This window comes from Stylophora pistillata, chromosome 2, assembly GCF_964205215.1.
Source record: "Stylophora pistillata chromosome 2, jaStyPist1.2, whole genome shotgun sequence".
Classification (NCBI taxonomy): domain Eukaryota; kingdom Metazoa; phylum Cnidaria; class Anthozoa; order Scleractinia; family Pocilloporidae; genus Stylophora; species Stylophora pistillata.
In genome coordinates this window covers 9,834,701-9,856,377 of record NC_142520.1, presented here as the reverse complement: position 1 = coordinate 9,856,377, position 21,677 = coordinate 9,834,701, and the positions used below count along the sequence as shown (strand labels likewise).

The 21,677-nt window shown below is 37.4% G+C and overlaps 2 protein-coding genes across 2 annotated transcripts in view; both read left to right on the top strand.

Annotated features, from left to right (window-relative positions):
• Nucleotides 1-4,955: 4,955 nt before the first annotated feature.
• Nucleotides 4,956-10,380, top strand: LOC111343061 (uncharacterized). The gene is made up of 5 exons (XM_088748951.1): nucleotides 4,956-5,638; nucleotides 6,797-6,865; nucleotides 7,822-8,061; nucleotides 8,998-9,333; nucleotides 10,013-10,380. The coding sequence occupies exons 1-5, from the start codon at nucleotides 5,036-5,038 to the stop codon at nucleotides 10,028-10,030; spliced, it is 1,266 nt and encodes a 421-aa protein (XP_088605077.1). The 5' UTR covers nucleotides 4,956-5,035; the 3' UTR covers nucleotides 10,031-10,380.
• A 9,102-nt stretch (nucleotides 10,381-19,482) lies between these two features.
• LOC111344918 (uncharacterized) overlaps nucleotides 19,483-21,677 on the top strand; it is a 12,449-nt gene continuing 10,254 nt past the window's right edge. The window contains exons 1-2 of the mRNA XM_088747765.1: nucleotides 19,483-19,674; nucleotides 20,242-20,310. Coding sequence (XP_088603891.1) covers nucleotides 19,516-19,674; nucleotides 20,242-20,310 — 228 coding nt within the window. The 5' untranslated portion in view covers nucleotides 19,483-19,515. The remainder of the gene's footprint in view (nucleotides 19,675-20,241; nucleotides 20,311-21,677) is intronic.

Sequence of the window (21,677 nt, the reverse complement as noted above, 5' to 3'; positions counted from 1 at the left end):
AACTTTTTGTGCACCTGAAAATGGGGGGCTACGTAAAATTTTGCAACCATTTCTGAGGGGCCATTCGTTTTTGTGCATTCCAATTCCCGTTCCACAAAAAAGAAACAACACTGAAAGAATCAACAACGAGTCAAGTATGATTTTTTGTCAAAATGATAGCAGTAACAAACCAACATAGCATGGTGTATAGCAGACCTTTTAAATAAGAAAAAAGACTTCATGTATTACTAGTATTATTCAGTATCACTGTCCTCTGATTCACCGTTTGAAGAGCTGATAGAGGGCAAGTACTCTTTAATTAGCGTACAAGCTTGATCACTTATAAGCCCTCTTTATATCATTTGCTTTAGCCAGTTAACTTGCGTCCCTTTAATTATAAAGATATTAGAGCAGCCACATTGACTTCCTTAACTGGAATCTTACCATCAGACAGAGGTTTGGAAATTAAGTTCTCTTCTTCTCGTCCAGCTTTTCTCTTCTGTGCCTTTCTCTTATTTTCGCTATTTGTTTTAAATAGTTCGATGAGTTTATAGTTGTACTAAAACTGTTTCTGTGGTTGAGGGCGGGTCATTTTATTTTATGTACAGAGTAGAAAGGGGGGCCACATTGTGTAATGCTTTGGCAAGAACAGGCCCACGAGAAATTATGTATAGGAAAATTGAAATGTACCACTCCACCCCCCCCCCCCTCTAATAAATGTCCGGTCCCTAATTATTAAAGCTTGGCTTGAAGTGATTATTTTGAGCTAATCAGTAACACGTAGAGAAACATTGATTTCTCCATGTATTTTCGTGTATCTCAATTTCCCGTCTCCTGCAGGGTTAGGGGTAGGAGACGTTAATTTCCCACACACGAGATTACTGTGTGATGGATGTCCTCCCCTGGGGTGGGATGTGTGGGGGAAAAGGTGAGGTCGTTACATGGACTAAAGCGGCTGCCAGAGGCGCCTGATAATGCTGACGTCCGATCTCAACCTTAGTAACACTGTAGACCTTAGCAATTCAGCCTATGCTGCTATTAAGGTATCGAATCATTCACTTTCACTTTCACTTTCACTTTCACTTTCAATTTCGTCAGAAACTCTCTACCTGGCGTGACAAATCAAGAGAATGGAAATTGCGTGACTAGTTTGTTTACATTACATGTGACAAGACGCGATAAAGAAGGAGGTACGGATATAAAGTTTTTAAAGGATTTTCTTCCTCATCATCACGATGTCAATTTGATTCTGGCAGAAAAATGTCTCCAAAGAAATAAATCTATTCGCCATGGCGGGACCGTCTCTGGTGTATGCACAAAAAAAATTAATTATATTCCGTGACATTGTGAATTATTAATAACTAGATCATTGGATAATGCAATTCAAGGCTTTTTATTGGCTTAACCATTATGGTATATCAGCCAATATACCATAATCTACAAATATGGCAAGCGTACGTGTCAGTTTAAAATCAAAAGGGAGCTAAAAATTTCATAAAATTTCATAAAATTTAATAATTTAATTACACGTTTTTAATAAAACGTGTAAACTCGCGCTTGTTGAATATGAGATGATTATAGCCAACTCGGCGCTACACGCCTTGTTGGCTATCTATCATCTCATATCTAATGCGCGCTCTGGGAATAATTGTTAAAGATTCATTGTCGGTCAATAATGACGTTGTCGAAACTATTTCAAAATCGCCTCTGTACCAACATGGCGGGTCAGGCAATCAGGACTACAGATATGGGCAGGTATCTCGCCATCACCCATATCATTGTCGGCGCTCTTCTCCTTTGCTTCGGCATTGGAGATAGTCTAACTGAATTTTCTTGGACTCGTTATGTGTAATTTGGTATCTGGATCGGTATTTGGGTAAGTTTCTCAGCCGACGCCAACAACGTATTTACATTGTGAGCTTGATTTTTTATTATTCATCGCCGTTGTTCTATTCGTGTGCGAGGATGAAATACCTTAAGTGTTACCTTGCTCTCATGTTGTATTGAAATCTTGTCTCAACCGCTTCGAAACAAAAAAATGAGCAACCGACATGATATAATCTAGTTTGAAATTTACATAATGAGTGAAATTGTACATTTTGGAAGAACGTAAATCTTGCATTATTTGAGGCTGACTTAATGAATTTGAAACAATTCGCATCACTCTACCGTGAAGTTTGTCAGAACATGTAGTGTTTATGCTTTAAGGAAACTCTGAAACTTCGGATTCAAAGACAATGAAGGGTGTTACGAAAACGAAGACCCTCGAAAACGAAGACCTAAGACCTAAGACCCCCAGTCTTCGTTGTCGTACTACGAAAACGAAGACCTTGTAAACAGAAAACGCTTAGTAATATAATACATTACACTTCACGCGTTTCTTCCCATTATTATCCGTATTATCATACGGCCCGTCTTGTCTGTTCAGTTTCGCTATGCGAGCCAATTTGATGTTGATGTTCTCGAGGGTTTCCTCGGGTAAACTTACAACACATATTATTATTCTGGAACAGCAGGCAGAATAGACCCTTCCACGGTTTTTACGGCTATATTGTTTAGGGGTCAAACAAAACCTCGTTGCGTAGCAACAAGCAATGTATTCTTTTGTAATTATTGGACGCGCGTCGGTACCTTCACTCAATATCGTAACTTTATAAAGGGAAAATCGCTTATTTTCGTCTCCAAATCTAGTGGGAACATAGATAAGGCGTTTCTGAAAGTAAGTGCCGAATTTTTGGCGAAGTACCTTTTTATCACTGCGTTTTATGGGCAGATTAATATGTTGTTTGAAGGTGACCTCGTGACCGCCGATGGTGCGAGAATGGCATTTTAAAAAGCACTTCTTTCGGTTGAGAAATTAGAATATGTTTTTTAGCCATCGATATTGTGTAGTTTTAAATTTTAGGATTTATGGTGGGAGTAAATACTCAAATAAGGTTCTGAAAGCATCTGTATTTTACATGCCAGTATAGAGTCGAACATCAGCATCTCTGGTTATTTGTGCAGAGGCTGTACACACTTTTAACCTTGGGGAATCGTCTCCACTTTTCATCAATTGTTTACACAACCGAATACAAAAGTTCAGGAGATAGGAAATGTCATACCGTTGTCGTAAATAACGTGGAAACAAAATACAAATACCTAGAAAAGGTAGTGTTCCCTAAATATATATAGGAAGACCACATGTTTGATTGTGATACCAATTTATTATAATTTGTAATAATAAAGTGTTAATAACATAACTGGACTATGTTTATTTGGAACATTTCCATTCCTGATACACCGTGGTACAGGTATTTCAATCAAAAATGCAAAACAAGGTAAAAGAGTTATTCGCAAGATCGTGTCTTTTTTCACTATACACGTCCGTCACGCAGTGCGCGGTAGGCCAAAAAAGTGAGTACGCGCCCGAATAAAGCCTGCTTAGCCTTATTGAGGCCCTTGTGTAAACATCTCCAAAGGAACCTTGTCCTATTCTCTGTTTTACCGGCAATTCATTACATTTGAAGCGTGGAATCTCTTCTGCAATTTCGCTGCCAGGTGACCCTCTTCGTATTAGCTGGGGAAGCTTAAACTTTCGAAAAACCGACATAGTTGAATTTTTCACCGCTCCATCTCAACATGTGGCTTAAGTTTCGCGCAAAAATGTTTCCCTCAGCCGCACGTGCAATAGTCGGCCTTCGACCTAAATTGTTCAAAGGAAGCCATTGTTTTGTCACACCGCCAACAACAAGATCGTGTTCTCTCACTGTACACGTCCGTTACGCAACGCGCGCTAGGCCGAAAAAGAGAGAACGCGCCCGAATAAAGCCTGCTTAACCTTATTGAGGCCCTAAAATATTCCAATCGCTCCTTCGTCAGGGATGTCTGTTCCAAACTTGGACTCAATGCATAGAAAAACAAATCCAAGAGCCGAAAGCAGTGGTGGCTGAAGAAAGACCAAGAAAAATCACGCGCAAACTGTCTTAACATATCAAAAGCTGAAGTAACAATTACTAGTGCTCGGGGTACTTCCACAATCGTACTTTCAAAAGATTGTCTGCTTTTAATAAAGGGTCTTCGTTTTCGTACTACGAAAACGAAGACCCTGCATTAGCCAAAAGAATTGCTTATTTTTTAACGAGAATTTTCCAGCAGAGAAAGCTTACCGACCGTCAGAATCTATTTTAGCTGCGAAATACAGTAGAAATCGATTATTTATTCACATAACCCAAGAGTCATTTTTCCTGTACAGAAAGCTTTCTCTGTTCTTCTGTCACGCAATGCTAACTATAAATCAAAGGCGGCTGGCGTTCGAATTCTGCCTGCTGTTCCAGAATAATAGTACGTGTGGTAAGTTTACCCGAGGAAACCCTCGAGAATATCAACACCAAATTGGCTCGCATAGCGAGAAAGAACAAACAAGACGGGCCGTATAATAATACGGGCAGTATAATAATACGGGTAGTACAATAATGGGAAGAAACGCGTGAAGTATGTATTATATTACTAAGCGTTGTTACTGTTTAATATGCGTTTAACTTGTAATTTTTACGGTTTTCTGTTTACAAGGTCTTCGTTTTCGTACTACGAAAACGAAGACCCTGCATTAGCCAAAAGAATTGCTTACTTTTTAATGAGAATTTTCCAGCAGAGAAAGCTGAACGACCGTAAGAATCTATTTTAGCTACGAAATACAGTAGAAATTGATCATTTATTGACAGAACCCAAGAGTAATTTTTTCCTGTAGAGAACGCCTTCTCTGTTATTCTGTCACGCAATGCTAACTATAAATCAAACGCGGCTAGCGTTCGATCTCTGCTTGCTGTTCCAAAATAATAGTAATATGTGTTGTAAGTTTACCCGAGGAAACCCTCGAGAATATCAACACCAAATTGGCTCGCATAGCGAAACAGAACAGACAAGACGGGCCGTATGATAATACGGATAATAATGGGAAGAAACGCGTGAAGTGTAATGTATTATAGATCGTTTTCAGTCACGTGACCACTTTACAATTGGCCGCCATATTGGTGCACATGTAAACAGTGAACTCGTATCGCGTGAGCTCTAAAAAATGGTTTTGTGTGCGATTTTTGGCTGTGGAACCCGAACTGTTCGTGATAAAGGAGTTTATATGGCAAGAATTCCTTCAGTTGTAACAAATCAAGGCGACGAAATAAGAATTCTTAGCGAGGAAAGGCGAAAAAAATGGATTTCTGCCATCAGCCGAAAAGACCTCACGGACAGCATTTTGGAGCACGGACGAGTCTGTGGTAGACATTTTATCTCAGGGAAAGCTGCAAAAGTGTGGGATAGGTACGATCCAGATTGGATTCCAACCCAGAATTTAGGCCATAATAAATGTGATGCCGCAGAAAAGCTTCAAGCAGATCTAGAAGCTGCCGAGAAACGAGACGAGAGGGTCAGAGATCGTGAGATGAAGCGTGTTGCGGCAGAAAATGAAAAGCGGCTCAGGGAAGAAATCGAGGCCAAGCGACAAAAAATTGACGAACCAGGGGAAAAGGTCAGTGACATTTCTTTCAATTTGGACTCAGCGATGGAAGTGGAAACTGAAACAGGGACAGCTACTCAAACTGAGGAGTTCGATTATTTATTTCACACCTCGACTGCCAAACCAACATTCGACGAGACTTACTTCGCAAATGACAACGAGAAGGTGAGATTTTACACTGGATTGCCTGCTTATGATGTCCTGCAAACAGTTCTACAGTATGTTTCGAAATTCGTTGTAAGAAAGTCGCCAACTTTGTCACAGTTTCAAGAATTTGTTCTCACTTTAATGAAACTTAAACTGAACATGCCAATGCAGGATCTTGCTTACCGCTTTGGTATTTCCATTGCAACAGTTTCAAGGAAGCTTCCAGACTACGAAAGGCTTTAAATTGCTTTTGCGTGTAAAAGCTGGTCTCAAGAACCAAATAACAGAGTAAATCTGTCGATTCAACCGGCGGAAGACAGTCAGGTTCGAAGTGTTTCCCCTCTATCAAGGCAGGATCGATTCCAATCGTCGAGATTTTCTTAACGTAGCGCTCTCTGACTTTCCCATCCAGCTTTTTAGCGTAATCAGACAGGGGAATTTGAACAACATTGTCAGGATCAGACGAAGAATTTTTTTTTTCCTCGGAAGCCATAATTTTCGACAGTGAACTGAGAAGAATTATAACTTTGGACTCTGTTTGCATATATTTCTTACTGAAACACGTGACTCGGATGTGCACCAACATGGCGGAAATTAATTCTGTGACGTCACGTGAAAACGATCTATATTAATAAGCGTTGTTGCTGTTTAATGTCTGTTTAACTTGTAATTTCTACGGTTTTCTGTTTATGAGGTCTTCGTTTTCGTACTACGAAAACGAAGACAGGGGGTCTTAGTTTTCGTAGTACGAAAACGAAGACCGGGGGTCTCACGTCTTAGGTCTTCGTTTTCGAGGGTCTTCGTTTTCGTAACACCCAGACAATGAATGATATTCGGTTCATTTGCATGACGACATTCGACTGCTGATCGGGTGGGCATTCCGAACTCCGGGAATGACAGCTGTTGAAAACACTACACTACGCCCGTCGGAAATTCGAAAAAGAGCCTACACGGAGCCTATATTCTGGCTGGATTTCCGGTTCAGAGGGAACTTTGCTGTTTTTAGCAAAATCGCTGTTCAGTGCTTTTCATTGTTTGTTTATGGAGATTAAGACTTTGGAATAAGTTTATGCCAAGATAAATTGGAAATACTAAAAACGCTAGATGAAATTCCGGGAATTAATTAATCGAATTTGATTAATCATCCAATAAACTTAAATCTTCTTTTCCTTTCAGATGTGCATTACAGGGGGTCTGGGTATCGCTGGTACCCAAAAACAACCAAGTTCCTCTCGCAATGTTTTTGTAAGTTAATTTTGTGATCTACAAACAGCACAATTAGTAGTAGGGATAATCCCATGATCTGGGTATCCTTGGTACTCTAGAAGGGTCAAGTTCTTCTCGCAATGTTTTTGCAAGTTGATTTTATCATGTGGAAACACACAAGTCATACTAGCATCAAGAATGGGGCGAGAAGATATCCAAGGGTCTGGCAACATTTCAAATTCACGAGAAAACTTTTTAAAGACATGTTTAGGCATGAATCATGCCATCATCAGCTCATTTTGTTGTATCCACTGACTCTGTTTGTTCATGACTTACAAGAATATTACACTGTTTGAATCGAATCATATTAAATTAGGATTGTTGCAATTTTGTTGCCGTTGTGCATTCAGCTCAGGTTGCACGCAGCCATCGTACAATGCCTTCTTTAAATTAGTCTAGGGGCCAAGGTTTTTAGCGAAAACCGTCGCCCCAACATATTTTACCTCACTTTGCCTTGTATATTTCAAATTTTTCGCAACATCACCTGTTCCTGTTTGTAAGTACAGCCAAACCTTTTATGGTCATTGGCCTCCATAATGGCTGCTAACCATGGCATATACCTACAGGCATTTAGTGTCACATGTAAAACTCTCTGAAGACTTAATTCTTCGACAGTTGGAGGAAACATGTCGGAGAGTGATAAAGTTTTCATCAGTACAGCTACTGTTTGCAGAAGTGCTGCTCAACAGTTTAGTTTAGGACAGTTTGAAGAACTTAAATATTAAACTGATAAATTAATTGATTAAAAATCAGTTAAACATTGTTAAAAAATATTAAAAAGTAGTTAAAAATAGTCGGAATGATTATTCTTTTTGTTGTTGTCATTGTTGTTGTTCTTCTTCTGCTTCTTCTCTTACATGTTTCATTGTTGTTGTCATTCTTCGTCTTCTTCATATTCTGAATAGCTTTTTATTTTTTCTATAACAAAACTTCAGGCAGCCATCTTCATGGGTTTCTCAATTACCTCAGCTGTGATGGGTGGAACAATCATCATCAGCTATAGCTTTTCCATTGCTTATGGAGGTTACTACTTCTCAAGACACAGGTACAACACTGGGCTGGCACTCGCTGTTATCATTTTGCTTCTTGGTATTGTGGAATTTGCCATTGGAATCTGGGCTGCCATCTGCTGCTGTTTGATGCAAATTTGCTGTTGTAGGCCCCCACCGCAAGAGGTGAGCATGCTAAGATTTATCAAACATATGATAGTTATGCAATGCTTTTAAGGGGTATAGATAGTTTAATTTTGCACGAGTGGCCAATATTTTTTATGGTAATTTACATATGAATCTTGAAATATGTCATAGCATGCTATAGAAATGCACTGCTCATCACAGTGAATGCGACAACTGAAAAACAAAAAACACAATTAAAATGACTTTGAATTGGGTTGTTTTTTGAAAATTATTTTAGTCACGGTTTTAAAAATTTCTTAAGACATTTATTATATATTAAAGGTCTTTAAACGTATGGCGCAGAACACAAAAAGATGCATGTCAAATTAGGTCATTTGGTAGAACGCTTGAAAAAATTGGGTATGGCTGTAGAAATGACTTTGCAGTGGACTCTGGAAAAGTATGAGTTTAATAGCGTCCAATATACAGTGGCTTCTCATTGGTCATATTTTCAGTGGAATGATATAAAGATATTTGCAATGCCCATACCGAGCACTTGCATTTGAATATAAATATATATTTTACTATTATTTATTATTTATCTCTCCCATCCCCTTTTTATTTTGTTGAAGTCTTGCTATGATGGGTATCCCCTTTGCAGGACTCTCCACCTGTAGATGTAGATGTGTTCTAACTGGTAAAGAGTAATAATGAAAACTAAAAAAGGCCCTTTTAGAGGTTGGAAAAGTTGCTTGATTTCTCCAGCAATTCCTTTATACCCCATCACTCCATTATTTCCTCCACTTATAAATTAGAAAATTCCAGGATAGAGATCCTGTTCATTGTTTCATTATAATAAGTATTATCATGTATTACGTCAAGCCTTTCCACAACTACCTCCTTGGATGTCTAATTAAGTCAAAGTCGTATGCGTTGGTGGTCGGTATAGCATTTGAAGTTCAACGTTGCTAATTCCCTGCTCTCTTCCATCCAAAGAGTCAGGTAATGCAAGCAGTAAACACTGGGTTCGCCGTCTCCCAAATGCCTGGAGGTCCTGTGGCTGTTCCAATGCAAACAGTTGGTGGTATGGTTGCAGTTCAAGCGGTCCCACAGGGAGGCCAACCTCAGATGATCATGATGCCAGTTTCTGGAGCCGTGGGAGGTCATCCGCCAGTTGTCCAAGTCCCTACATCTGGAGCCATGATAGGAGGTCAGTCTCAGTTTGTCCAAGTTACTCCAACTGGAGCCGCAGCAACTGGTTACCAACCACAACAAGTGGATGTTTCTCAGTCTTATGGGCAAGGGCAGTACATGGTCCTTCAAGATGGACAGGTAAGAAAAAAAATTAGAAAATAATAAAAAAAATGGGTGAAGTTGGCCAGAATCGTAAGGTACCAGAAACTACAATGTGAATGGGCTTAATCATGATGCTGTAAAATCTATGATTTTTATGTATTTTATTATTAACTTCATCATCGTCATTATTATCGTTATCTTCATCATAATTTTCATAATCATCATTACTATTAATATTGGCAGAATGAAGAACTAATCCTAAATAAAACTTCAGTCTGTTGGATAGAAGTTGCATCCTCTAAAATCCTCGTGAGTCACGAGCACTGGGGAGGGCATAACTATCTTGTGTACCAAGTACCCCAACAGATACCTTAAGAGGGATCCAAACATGCTAGGAAACTCAAGTAGAAAGAGGACATAGAAACGTTCTTTAAGAAAAAGCATGAAAGAAAATCATGAGGAAGGAGTAGAGCATTTAGCGATGCTTTGAGTCTTTTCTTATTTGGTAACGGAAATATTTAATTTGGCAGCTCGGGCTGTGTGTTGGGTCAAGCATTGGGCAATGATTGTAATCCCTGAAATTCGAATTTAAAAATTGTCACTTGGCCTTTGTGTAACTTTGTTTGCCAAGTTATGGCAGCCAGTAAATGGCTATATTTTTAACAGAAAAGCTGACATTCTGCATTGAGAAAAATATATCCTTTTTCTCTTATAGGTCCCAGTAAAGACGTGAGCTGTGTTACGAGTCCGGAGAAAGCTTGCTTACTCTTCTAACTAAACTAGTTTTAGTCTAAAGCTTCGAGAATCAAGCTTAGGTTTTTGCGTCGTGTAATACTAAAGTACTCAAAAGAGTTAAATAATTGTTACTTTAAAATAAATTGTGCCTGAGAGGAATGTAAATACATTTTCATGTAGAAACCGAGTGACATCGCCCTTACTGTATATTTAGACCTGGTACAGATTAATAATATGCTTTTTGACAAATTTCAGGATAAGAAATACGAACCTGGCGTCTGGAATTTGGTCAGCTGTTACACCAAACTCTTTTTAGCATTTAAAATAAAAGTTCACTGTTTTTGTTTATTTCTCTTCTCCATTTTGTTCCTTTCAGTAAGCTTCTTTTGTCTATTTCTAACGTTTGTTAAGTTTGTCTCCTCGAGGAGGTCGCAAAGAAAATCGCTAATGAATTGTTCACGGAATTCAACCGAAACTCTCAAAGTGCGTTAACTTCTCTGAAACAAATACAATCATTAGAAATCACTGTGACAGTGATTTGTTACGAGTGGCGAAGGGAAAAATCGCACAGGTTTGAATAAAAACCCTTTAAAAAAATTGCCAAAAAAAATACACAGCGTGTTCCTGAACACTGTTTTCATGGGGCTAAGCTTGAAATAAGGGGCGAGGGGAGGAACAGCGAAGACTGAATTATTGCAAGAATTTCTTATAAGTAAAAGATGAAAATAAATTCCGAGCGACTTGATCCATGATCGACTTAACACTGCCACGTCGCGGTTGGAACACCACCTACATCCTAGGTAAGTTTGTATTTTTTTATAATTTTACCTTTCTGTCCATTACTTATGTAAAGGTAATTCCTTTTTGCCGTCGTTAGGTTCAGTTATGGACCGCAATAGCCAGAAATAAGTGAAAAACACCCCGGTGACTGATAGCCAGAGAGTACCAACATTTTATCATTCCTACCACATCTATCGTGAAGCGTATGTGATTTATGATTGAACACTGAGATGGAACCAAGCTGAGAAGCTGTGTTTTAATTAACCTAGATTTAGTCTATTTAGAATATAACCTAACCTAGGTGTTTGTGTCGTGTAATACGAAGTACTCAGTACTTAATACGCAGTACTCAAAAGAGTTAAGCAGATGTTACATTAGAGGAAAATTCATTACCTGAGGAGGTAATTCCATGTTAATTGCACGCGGAAACCGATATCGCGAAGCGACGAGTGCGATATCGATTTTCAAGTGTAACTTATAATGGTAATTGAACAGCGTGGAGTGCAATTTAGGCTGAAATTATACGCGTGATTTCAAAATCGAACGAGCGCGCAGCGCGAGTTCAATTTGAAATCACAAGTATGATTTCAGACCAAAATTGCACAACACGAAGTTCAATTACCACTTTATTACATCCATTTTGAAATCGCCCAAATACAGGACTTGGTCAATTCAAATATTTTACTGATGCAGTACTGAGCCGGTTTTTAAATAAAAAGTGGAACCAGAAACGCGTTTACATCTTATTTTGTATGCAAAACAGAAAGACTTTGACATCAGAGGTGTCAAAAACTCAGTCAAGCGTAAAATGATGCGATTTAGAGCAAAAAAATGGTGCGATTTGGGAACAAATCACACCAATTAGAGCCAATCCGGATTACAGGGACCACCAGTGATTTCAAAATGGATGTAATAAAACTCGGAATTCCCGAGTTAGGTGGTGGATTTTTCTTGAATCGCGTAAAAGAAGAGAAATCAGAAAAAAAAAGAGATTACAGCAATAATATTGTTTGTTTTTATCCAGAGCGCGTACTCCAGAAAGCCATTTGCTCTTCAAAAGGTGACGATGGCTTTGAAAACATTTTAAGATGACAATGTTGAAAAACCTTCGTACAGTCTTGGTGTGTTCTAATGATAGTTGTTATGTTATGTAGATGCGAAACAATATCACCCGGCCTCGTTTTCAACTCGCAATTTCAGGCTAAATACCTCGCTTCCTTAATTAATCAGAATGCGAGATTTTATTCACATATGCGATTCTTAATTAAACTGTTAAATCCTGTGAATCAGAAAACAGTAGAAAGCCCGCCAGAGCAAAGTTGCGTGACTCCCAATTTTCGTATTGTTATGCTCCATTGAGCATGCGATCCTCGATATATAGTCAGCAAAATCCAGGCTAACATGAATCTGGGTATGTTCTCATATGGAATTTTTATTAATTTGCAAAAAGCATTCGACACGGTTGACCACTCGATCCTGTTACATAAACTCAATCACTATGCAATTCGCGGAGTTGTAAATGACTCGTTTTCATCGTACTTGTCTGGAAGCTAGGTCCAAACTACTCAAAAAGGATCCTACATATCCCAAAAAGAAAAAAAACCCTGTGTGGGGTCCCACAGGGCTCCGTGTTAGGGCCATTGCTGTTTCTTATTTATATCAATGACATTTATAAAGCTTCAGATAAATTAGCATTTTATTTATTCGCTGACGATACAAATGAGCTACTTGCCGACAGAAACCTTAAATCTCTTGAAACAGTGGTGGATGTGGAACTAATGAATGGTTATGATTGGCTAGCCTCAAATAAACTTTCTTTAAATGTGGAGAAAGCCAATTTTTTCATCTACCATCCCAGCCAGAAACGACTTAATTGCAAACTAAATCTAAAAATATATGATAATAATAGAAAACATTTCATTTGCCTGGAGCGTAAAGACTGTGTGAAATATTTAGGTGTACTTATTGACATCATATCAGTCATATTGCATAAAAAATAAGTAAAGGCATTGGTATAATTTGTAGACTAAGGCATCTTGTACCATATTCGACATTACTAAATATATATAGATCACTTATTTATCCTTATTTATCATATGGCCTTGTCGCTTGGGGCCGAGCAGCTAAGTCTCATATGAAAAAAATATTGATACTTCAGAAAAGGGTTGTGCAATTAATGAACTTTGCCAACTATAATTCGCACGCCATTCCTTATTTTATATCGGCTATTATTATGCCAGTTAATATGCTTTACGTTAAATTCTTCTCTCTTAATGCATGATGTCCATAACAATTTAGCCCCCCCCCCCCCAATCTTTCTGGTTTGTTCACTCTTTCCCACCAAATACACAATCATAATACCCGATCTTCATCTGCTGTTAGCTATTACATACACTGTTCTAGGCTAAATCAACATAAAAAACTCATTCTCAAGGATTGGTTGTAGAATTTTGAATATCATCCCAGGGAACTTAAGGAATTTTCCAAAACACATTTTCAAGAAAAAGATAGTGACAATATTATTTTAAAATATTCAAGTTTAGGATAGTTATGTTGAAGTAGAACGAATAATCAATGATGTGTCGAAAGTTGAATCCAGTTAATAGTAGTGTATAACTATGTATTCTATTTATTGTCATGTGTTTTTGTTTCTGTATTTTTATCTCATACTGTCATTTCTGCTCTACTGATTTAATTTTTAATTTCTGTTTCTTGTATATTTATTGAATCTTTTGTTGAGCCTAATTTTATTTAGGATGTTTTAGCGTCCACACACTGCCCGCAGAGACTAGCTCTGCTATTTGTGGGTAGTGCGTCATTATAAAGTGTTAAAGTGTCAAAATAAGTCTTTACAAACGAATGTTAAAAAAAAAAAAAATGCTATTACAAAGCTTAGCCTGGTAGTTAGTGAAAGTTACAGATTTCATGTTGTGATGCTTCCTACTGGGTGTGCCTGAAAACAAATGAAAATAAAAATTAATGTAGAAACCAAGTGACATAACTATTACTGTCTCTTTAGTCCTAATGTTGGTTAAAAATATGCATTTTGACAATATATTGATGAGATAAACGAAGGCGTCGAATTTAGTTTTTTTTATTGCACCAGTCCTGTTTTTTGTTGTTGTTGTTGTTTTTTTTTCGTTCATCTTCTCGACAAGGTTGCAAAGTAACGCGCTGATGAATAACTCACTGAGTTCAACCGAAACTCTGAGACCTGCATTAATTAACTTCTCAGACTTTAGAAATGACTCACCGACAGCTATTTGTCGCGACTGGACAGAGGGAGAAACTGTACGGGCGTGAATGAAATGGTAAATAGCTAATGAAACCCTTGAAACGAATGACAAAGTAAATGCACAGCGTGGTTATGAACATTGGATTCATGGGGTTACGCTTGAATTAAAGGCAGCCGAAATGATGGTATAACAAACCAACATAGCGTGGTGTATAGCAGTCCTTTCACGTTAGAAAAAAGAAACTTCATGTATTACTCAGTAACACTGTCCTCTGATCCACTGTTTGAAGAACTGATAGAGAGCAAGTAATCTTTAATTAGTGTACAAGCTTGATCACTTGGAAGCCCTCTTTTCATCATTTGCTTTAATTAGCCAGTAAACTTGTGTTACTTTTAAGGATATTAGAGCAGCTACATTGACTTCCTTAACTGGAATCTCACCATCAGACAGTAGTTTGGAAATTAATTAAACCAAAAGTCTATGAATTCTTCTCGTCCAGCTTTTCTCTTCTGTGACTTTCTCTTATTTTCGCTATTTGCTTTAAATAGTTCGGTGACTTTTATTTAAGTTGTATTAAGACTGTTCCCGTGGTTGAGGGCGGGTCATCTTATTTCATGTACAGACTCGAAGGGGGGCCACATTATGTTATGTAGTGGCAATAACAGGCCCACGGGAAATTATGTGTAGGAAAACTGACTGTACCAGCACACACCCCAACCCCCCCCCCCCCCTCTAATATATGACCGGTCCCTAATTATTAAAGGTTGACTTGAAGTGATTATTTTGAGGTAATCAATAGCAAGTAGAGAAAATTTTGTAAAACTGACTCGCCTGTGAATGATAGCGAAGCACAGTTTATCATTTTTGCCATATCCATTATATGGCGTGTCTAGTTATGATTGACTTACAATGGAACCACAGTAAAAGCTATGTTCACATAAGGATACGTGATTCAAAGGTTAATTAATTCATTTATTTTATTTGCCATTACCAGAAAAAATTTAACCGAATATAAAATTTATGATCATCAAAGATAAAAAGAAAAATTTATGATACATCAAAGATAAAAAGAACTATTCTAACTGAATTAACTTCAAAATCAAAGGAACTGAAGAGGTAACAGCAAGGAAGCCTATTAGAAGTCTGGGGCTTATAAGTATAAGCTTCCTTAAACTATAGGATAAACCATACAAATCAAAGTTGCTGAATGAAAATTAAGATTAAGTTAAAAAAAAAAAAAAGAAAAAAGAAAAGGTGTGTAGCTTAATAAAGAATATATTTAACTAAGAAAGAAGATCTTTTTAAGCCTTTTGCCAAACAAGCTGATGCTTTCAGAGTATTGAATATCCCGACTTAGCGTGTCGAAAACTTAGGACCTTGAAACCGAATTGAAAATTTTCGAAAATTAGTTCGACAATGAGGTATGTAGAAAAAGCTGGAATTTCATGTATTATAAGAATGTATCTGGCTAGCAAGATTAAACACATCATGAAAATAATTAGGAAGTAAGCCTCTTTTACTGAGATACATAAATTTACCTATAAGGTAGAAATAGATGTCCGAGAATTTTAAGATCCCATGCTCGTTGAAAAGAACATCTGTATGTGAATCAAAAGAAACTTTAGATATGATTCTGATTATCTTCTTTTGCAGTATAATAATACGATTTAAATTAGACTGATATGTCGATCCCCAAACTGAAAAACAATAAGTTAAGTAAGGGTAAACTAAACTATGATATAAGGAGCGCAAGAAAGTTTTGGAAAGGCAGAAACCGGACTTGTAAATAATACCAATTAATTTTGATATTTTTCTATAAACGCTAAGAATATGAGGCTTCTATGACAAATGCTCATCGAGGATAACACCCAGAAATACTGTTTCTTTCACACGTCCAATAATATTGTTGTCAATTTGAATAGATATATCAAGTGTCTGCCTTTTTGGCAAGAACTAAGAATCATGAAATTCGATTCTTTAAAGTTAATGGACAGCTCATACGCTGGACACCACTGAGTTAATCTAAGCAATTCAAAGTTCAAAATTTCAGGGAGTAAATTAAAATCTTTGTGGTTTCAAATATTGATTCAAATTGTGGTTTCAAATATTGACATTAAAAAATATATTTCCAGTTAGCAAATTATAGCACAATTCAATACACAGTTTGAGCTTGATTTTCTCCAAGTATTTTCGTGTATCTCAATCTTGTCAGAAACTCCCTACCTGGCGTGACAAATCAAGAGAATGGCATTGCGTGACTAGATTGTCTGCCTTGCAGTGACAAGACGCTATCACGAAGGAGGTAAGGATAAAAAGTTTTTAAAGGATTTTCCTCCTCATATTCACGATGCCCATTTGATTCTGGCAAAAAAATGTCTCGAAATAAATAAATCTATTCGTCATGGCGGTATCCGTCTCTGGCGTCTGCATTAAAAAAAAAAAAAAAATATATATATATATATATATTGTGGGAGGAAAAAGACAAGTAAACTACAAGTTCATCCCTACAAGCCTGTTTCGTGGTCGCCCACTCATCAGGAGTGGGCGACCACGAAATCCCCTGATGAGTGGGCGACCACGAAACAGGCTTGTAGGGATGAACTTGTAGTTTACTTGTCTTTTTCCTCCCACAATATATACTTCGCTCTACTTCTATGTATTGAGCACTGTTCTACGAAAATCAAGTCACACTTTATATATATATATATATATATTTCGTGACATATTGTGAATTTTCATTGTGAGTCAATGACGTAGTCGAAACTATTTCAGATGACACCGCGGAAATACGTTTTTTAGGGCACGATACAGTATTTTACTGGTCAGCGGACACCTCAGCGAAACCATGAAATGCCGATGACTCTTACAATGTTTTTCGCCGTGAGTCAATTCGACAGCGTAAAAAGTCAAAACTTAGAAAGAATACTGTAAACTTAGCTCTAAAACTCGGCTCACCTTTTGGATAGTTCTTAAGCTCAATTATATAATTTGCTAAAGCCGAACTGAAGTTGCACACGATATGAAATTGTTGTTTTTCGCTGGCGGTTCCGTGGCAACTAAGTTTTGTTTCTAAAAGAGCTTATGCACCAAGGCTAAAAATGAGACGAGTTTTGAATGGTTGAAGCGGTGATCCGAGGATGCTGCACTATCAGGTTTGTAAAGCAGTGGCTTGAACCGTATAAATCGGCATGTCAACGGCATTTCGGTCAGATTCGCCGAAAAGAACACAAAACATGCCCGTGTAGCACGGTCACCCTATCGCCACTAGTTACTGTATGTATCATAGTTGGCCAAAAAACCTACGACTGTAACATGCATAGGATTGCAGCCCCCAAAAGTACAAAGACTGGGTCAACTAGAGGAAGAATAAACCGAGGTATGCTTTAAGTACAAAATGTCCATTATAATGATAATAAAGAAGTTTTCACTTTCACTTTTGATTCACAAAGTAACATTACCAACTTGGTACTACTAGAAAACAAATTTTTAAGAAACAAAACTACTGTAAGGTAAGATAATTATTATAATGTAATTTAGTCGATGCGAATAAAGCACTGCATTGCCTTTTCTCATATTGCAACAGCCTTGAATGAATCAACTATCTTCTAAACTTGATTTCTTATATTCAGAAGCTGCATGCCTGAGTTATAAACAAAGAATTCTTGTTAGGTGTTTGTGGAGGTGTAAAGAACATAATGATTAATCTTCCAAATTAGAAATGTAAGAGAGAAATTATCAGAAGTATTTTCTGAAGTCAAACAAATGAAGTTAAAAAATGTTCAGGAGAAAATTGATTAGATTAAGTCAGCTGTCAATTCCCAGTTAACAGTAAGTCATGAGGAGTAACCAAAAGCTTGTAATTAGCCTGTGTACTGCTGTGCCCATCTAGTCAAATAAAAATCAGGGATGGGATATTCCCAAACATGAACAATAATAGCACCATGCAGATGTCCTTTTCCCAACTTATTACAGGGAAGGGGAGCACTGGTATGGCTACGCTAGTTGTAGTCAATAAGAAATTCTCAACAAGTTTCAGCAATATACATATATTTTGCCACCTTGAAAAAAAATAGTTACAAGTCAAATAGGAATGTTTCATAATGATGTTCTCAGTGTGGGGATATGATGTAATATTACTGATGGGGATCATAATTATCCTCACAGTGCTTCAGAGCATGTGATGTATATGATTCCTTAAGCACATGGAAACTATGTAAAGCTATGCAAAGCTAATCTAAAAAAAATGAATTGAAGAAGAAGAGTAGTTGATTATTTGCATAAATTAATGCAATGCACATGCAAGATAGTGGAATATACTACAGATAAACATACATGTACCTGTAAAAGTTTCAAATGACTGAGTTATAAAAGTATAATAATAATAATAATAATAATAATAATAATAATAATAATAATCATAATAAAAAAGTGGGTTTCATTGAAAATGCTTTCGTGTAAAACAAATAGAGCTGTTTGGGAAATTAAAGTAGCAGTTGTAGTAACAGGTACAAGCAAAGTACCAAAGACAAGTAATGGAGATCTACAATCGATTAATATCAATAAAGACTTAATTCAAGATAAATTGTAAATGAACCAATCATGTTGGACGGTCTCAAATACAAACAAATCACAATTTCTTCGATTTCCACTCCCTTTGTAAACATCACCATTATATGAGCGTAAGTCAGGCGTTATTTTGTTCATGAGAGATAACTTGTTGATAAAACTGCAAGTATATGAAATGAACAAATGTTTTCATATTTTAATTTGGATATATCAACAAAGTTGAAATGGTAAATTGGCAGCCGTAACGATTACAAAGGCTGACGTTTCGAGCGTTACGGACACCCGTTCTTAAAGGCACAGAAAATCAGAAAGGTGGAATGGCGAAAAATCAGTCTAGAAAAGTAAAATTGTCAACCAAGCGAATGATTTCCAAAATGAAAGGGCACCGCACGTCGGCGCAAAGTGAGTGTGAATATTTTCACAACTCAATAATTACGTGTATCGCTTCATGCTAATAACACTTAAAAATCCAACCAGTCTTCAGACTCGCTGGAAAATTATCTTACAGAACTAATCTCTTGCTTTGTCTGGATAACTATCACTGTTTTTGAAAATTCTGAAGGCGAGGGCGACTGACGAACCACGATCGCACTTCGTAACGACGGCCAGCTAAAATCAGCAAACAGCACAAAACTCCAAACAAAATGACTCCCCTGTACCGCTATTTGTTAAGACGTGGTTTTAGTATTAAAATCCCATTCAAAGGATCAACCATAATAAACAAGGAGAAGTACCATGGATATTTTCCGACTTAAAACCTTGCAAAAGGCCGATGTTTTCATCGAACTCAGTCCACATACACGTGAAAGCATTTGGCAGCCTAATGTTGATGACCACTGACCACTGTGACGTCACCAAAACGTATTTCCGCGGTTTCATTTCAAATCGTCTCTGTACCAACATGGCGGACCAATCAAACAGGGCTGTCAATATGGGCAGGTATCTCGCCATCACCCACATCATTGTCGGCGCTCTTCTCCTTTGCTTCGGCATTGGAGAGAGGATTAATGAATATTCTTGGACTGGTTATGTGGGTTTTGGAATCTGGATCGGTATTTGGGTAAGTTTCTCCGCCGACGTCAACAACGTATTTACATTTTGAGCTTGATTTACTATTCATCGCCGTTGGAAGAACGTAAATATTATACTATTTTAGGTCGACTTTATGAGTTTGAAACAATTCGCATCACTCTACCGTGAAGTTTGTCAGAATGTGTAGTGTTAATGCCTAAGGAAACTCTGAAACTTCGGATACAAACACTACGATATTCGATTAATTTGCACGATGATATCCGGCTGCGGAAGACCCTGATCGCGTGGGCATTCCGAACTCTGGGATTGACAGCTGCTGAAGACACCACACTACGCCTGTCGGAAATTCGAAGAGGCTACACGCAGCCTATATTCTGGCCAGATTTGCGGTTCAGAGAGAACGAATTGAAGGTTTTGCTATTTTTAGCAAAATCGCTGTTCAGTGCATTTCATTGTTTGTTTATGGAGATTAAGACTTTGGAACAAAATGTGCCAAGACAAATTGGAAATACTAACAATGCTACATGAAATACGGGAAATAATTAATCAAATTTAATTAATCAGCCAATAAACTTTAATCTTCTTTTCCTTTCAGATGTGCATTACAGGGGGTCTGGGTATCGCTGGTACCCAAAAAGAACCAAGTTCCTCTCGCAATGTTTTTGTAAGTTAATTTTGCGATCTAGAAACAACACAATGGTAGTAGGGATATACCCATGGTCTGGGTATCCCTGGTACTCTAGGCTAGAAGAGTCAAGTTCTTTTTGCAATGTTTATGCAAGTTGATCAAGGGTCAAGGTTCAAGGTTCATTTATTTCACACTATTTACATAAAATTAAAATAGATAGAAAAGTAAAATTACGACAAATGATTACAGAATAAGATAAATAAAGTACAAATTACAAAAATGTGTGTGGTGGTCAAAGTAGCGAAGGCTTTCTAGTTGGCCACCACCTACTTTTAGATATACAAAGAAATGGCACTGAGCTAGGATTGTTTTGCAAGAGAAAATTATGTGTATAATCAGGGCTCGAAATTGCGACCGATACGGTTGCAAATGAGACAAAAAATTTTAACTGGGCGACTAAAAGTTCGAGTTTAGTCGCCACTTTGGCGACTAAACTAACTTCCTCTGATAAATAAAAGATTGTAGATGAGAAAAATTTCTTAAGTCTCCTTTCTGCATTTCTGCTTTTCTGCTGCAGGAAATGCAAATTTAGTCTGTTTACCTTAAAGCTAAAACTTGAAATGGCTTTCAGATTGCATCTTTTGAGATGACATATTGCATTTGCTTCTTCATGGTGATCGCAGGCACAATATTTTGTTGAAAAGCTTCTGAATTAAAATTAATCTTTTGAGAACAGGAGGTTTGGTAGTAAATGCCTATCCACCATGTTTGATAAATGTTTGATGCCTTTGTATCCTACAATTTCTTGCATGCGAAGTGACATATTTTCCTTGCTAAAGTAGCCCTGAAATGTTCTTATTACTTTTTTCGCTTACTGCTTAAGGTAAGATTGTCATGCAAAAGTCTTTCGGAGTTTCTTCTTTTGTGTTTTCATGTTTTAAGTAATTCAAGATCGGGTATTTTGGTCTACCCCACAATCGCAGCCACAATCCACCAGAAGCTGAACAACAAAGCCAATTGAATAAGGCTCTAATCTGATTTCTGTTCTTGTACTATCTGGTGACTGCATTTTTGTCTTTGGCAACCATTTTTTCTCGAATATCCATAGTTCCAAAAACCTTTTTTTCAAGGAAAGGCTATACACTAAGCTAAAATGCGTATTGTACGGACTGAGATAACGTAACTCAGTCAAGTTGGTCGTGCGCTAAGATAACATTTCAATCTATGCGCTACAGAAATGAGAGTATTTTAGCTTAGTGTATAGCCTTTCCTTGAAAAAAAAAGTTTTTAGAACAATGGATCTTCATTTTAGACCAGTGGCTCCTCGTTTTAGACCAGTGGGTCTTCGTTTTAGACTAGTGGGTCTTCGTTTTAGACCATTGTGTCTTTGTCTTAGACCAGTG

Excerpts from the sequence above, each read along its gene's own strand:
- LOC111343061 (XM_088748951.1), top strand. The coding sequence starts at position 5,036 with ATGGTTTTGTGTGCGATTTTTGGCTGTGGAACCCGAACTGTTCGTGAT. Across the intron at positions 5,639-6,796 it reads TCGCAAATGACAACGAGAAG|ATGTGCATTACAGGGGGTCT; the intron begins GTGAGATTTTAC and ends TTTTCCTTTCAG. Across the intron at positions 6,866-7,821 it reads GTTCCTCTCGCAATGTTTTT|GCAGCCATCTTCATGGGTTT; the intron begins GTAAGTTAATTT and ends ACAAAACTTCAG.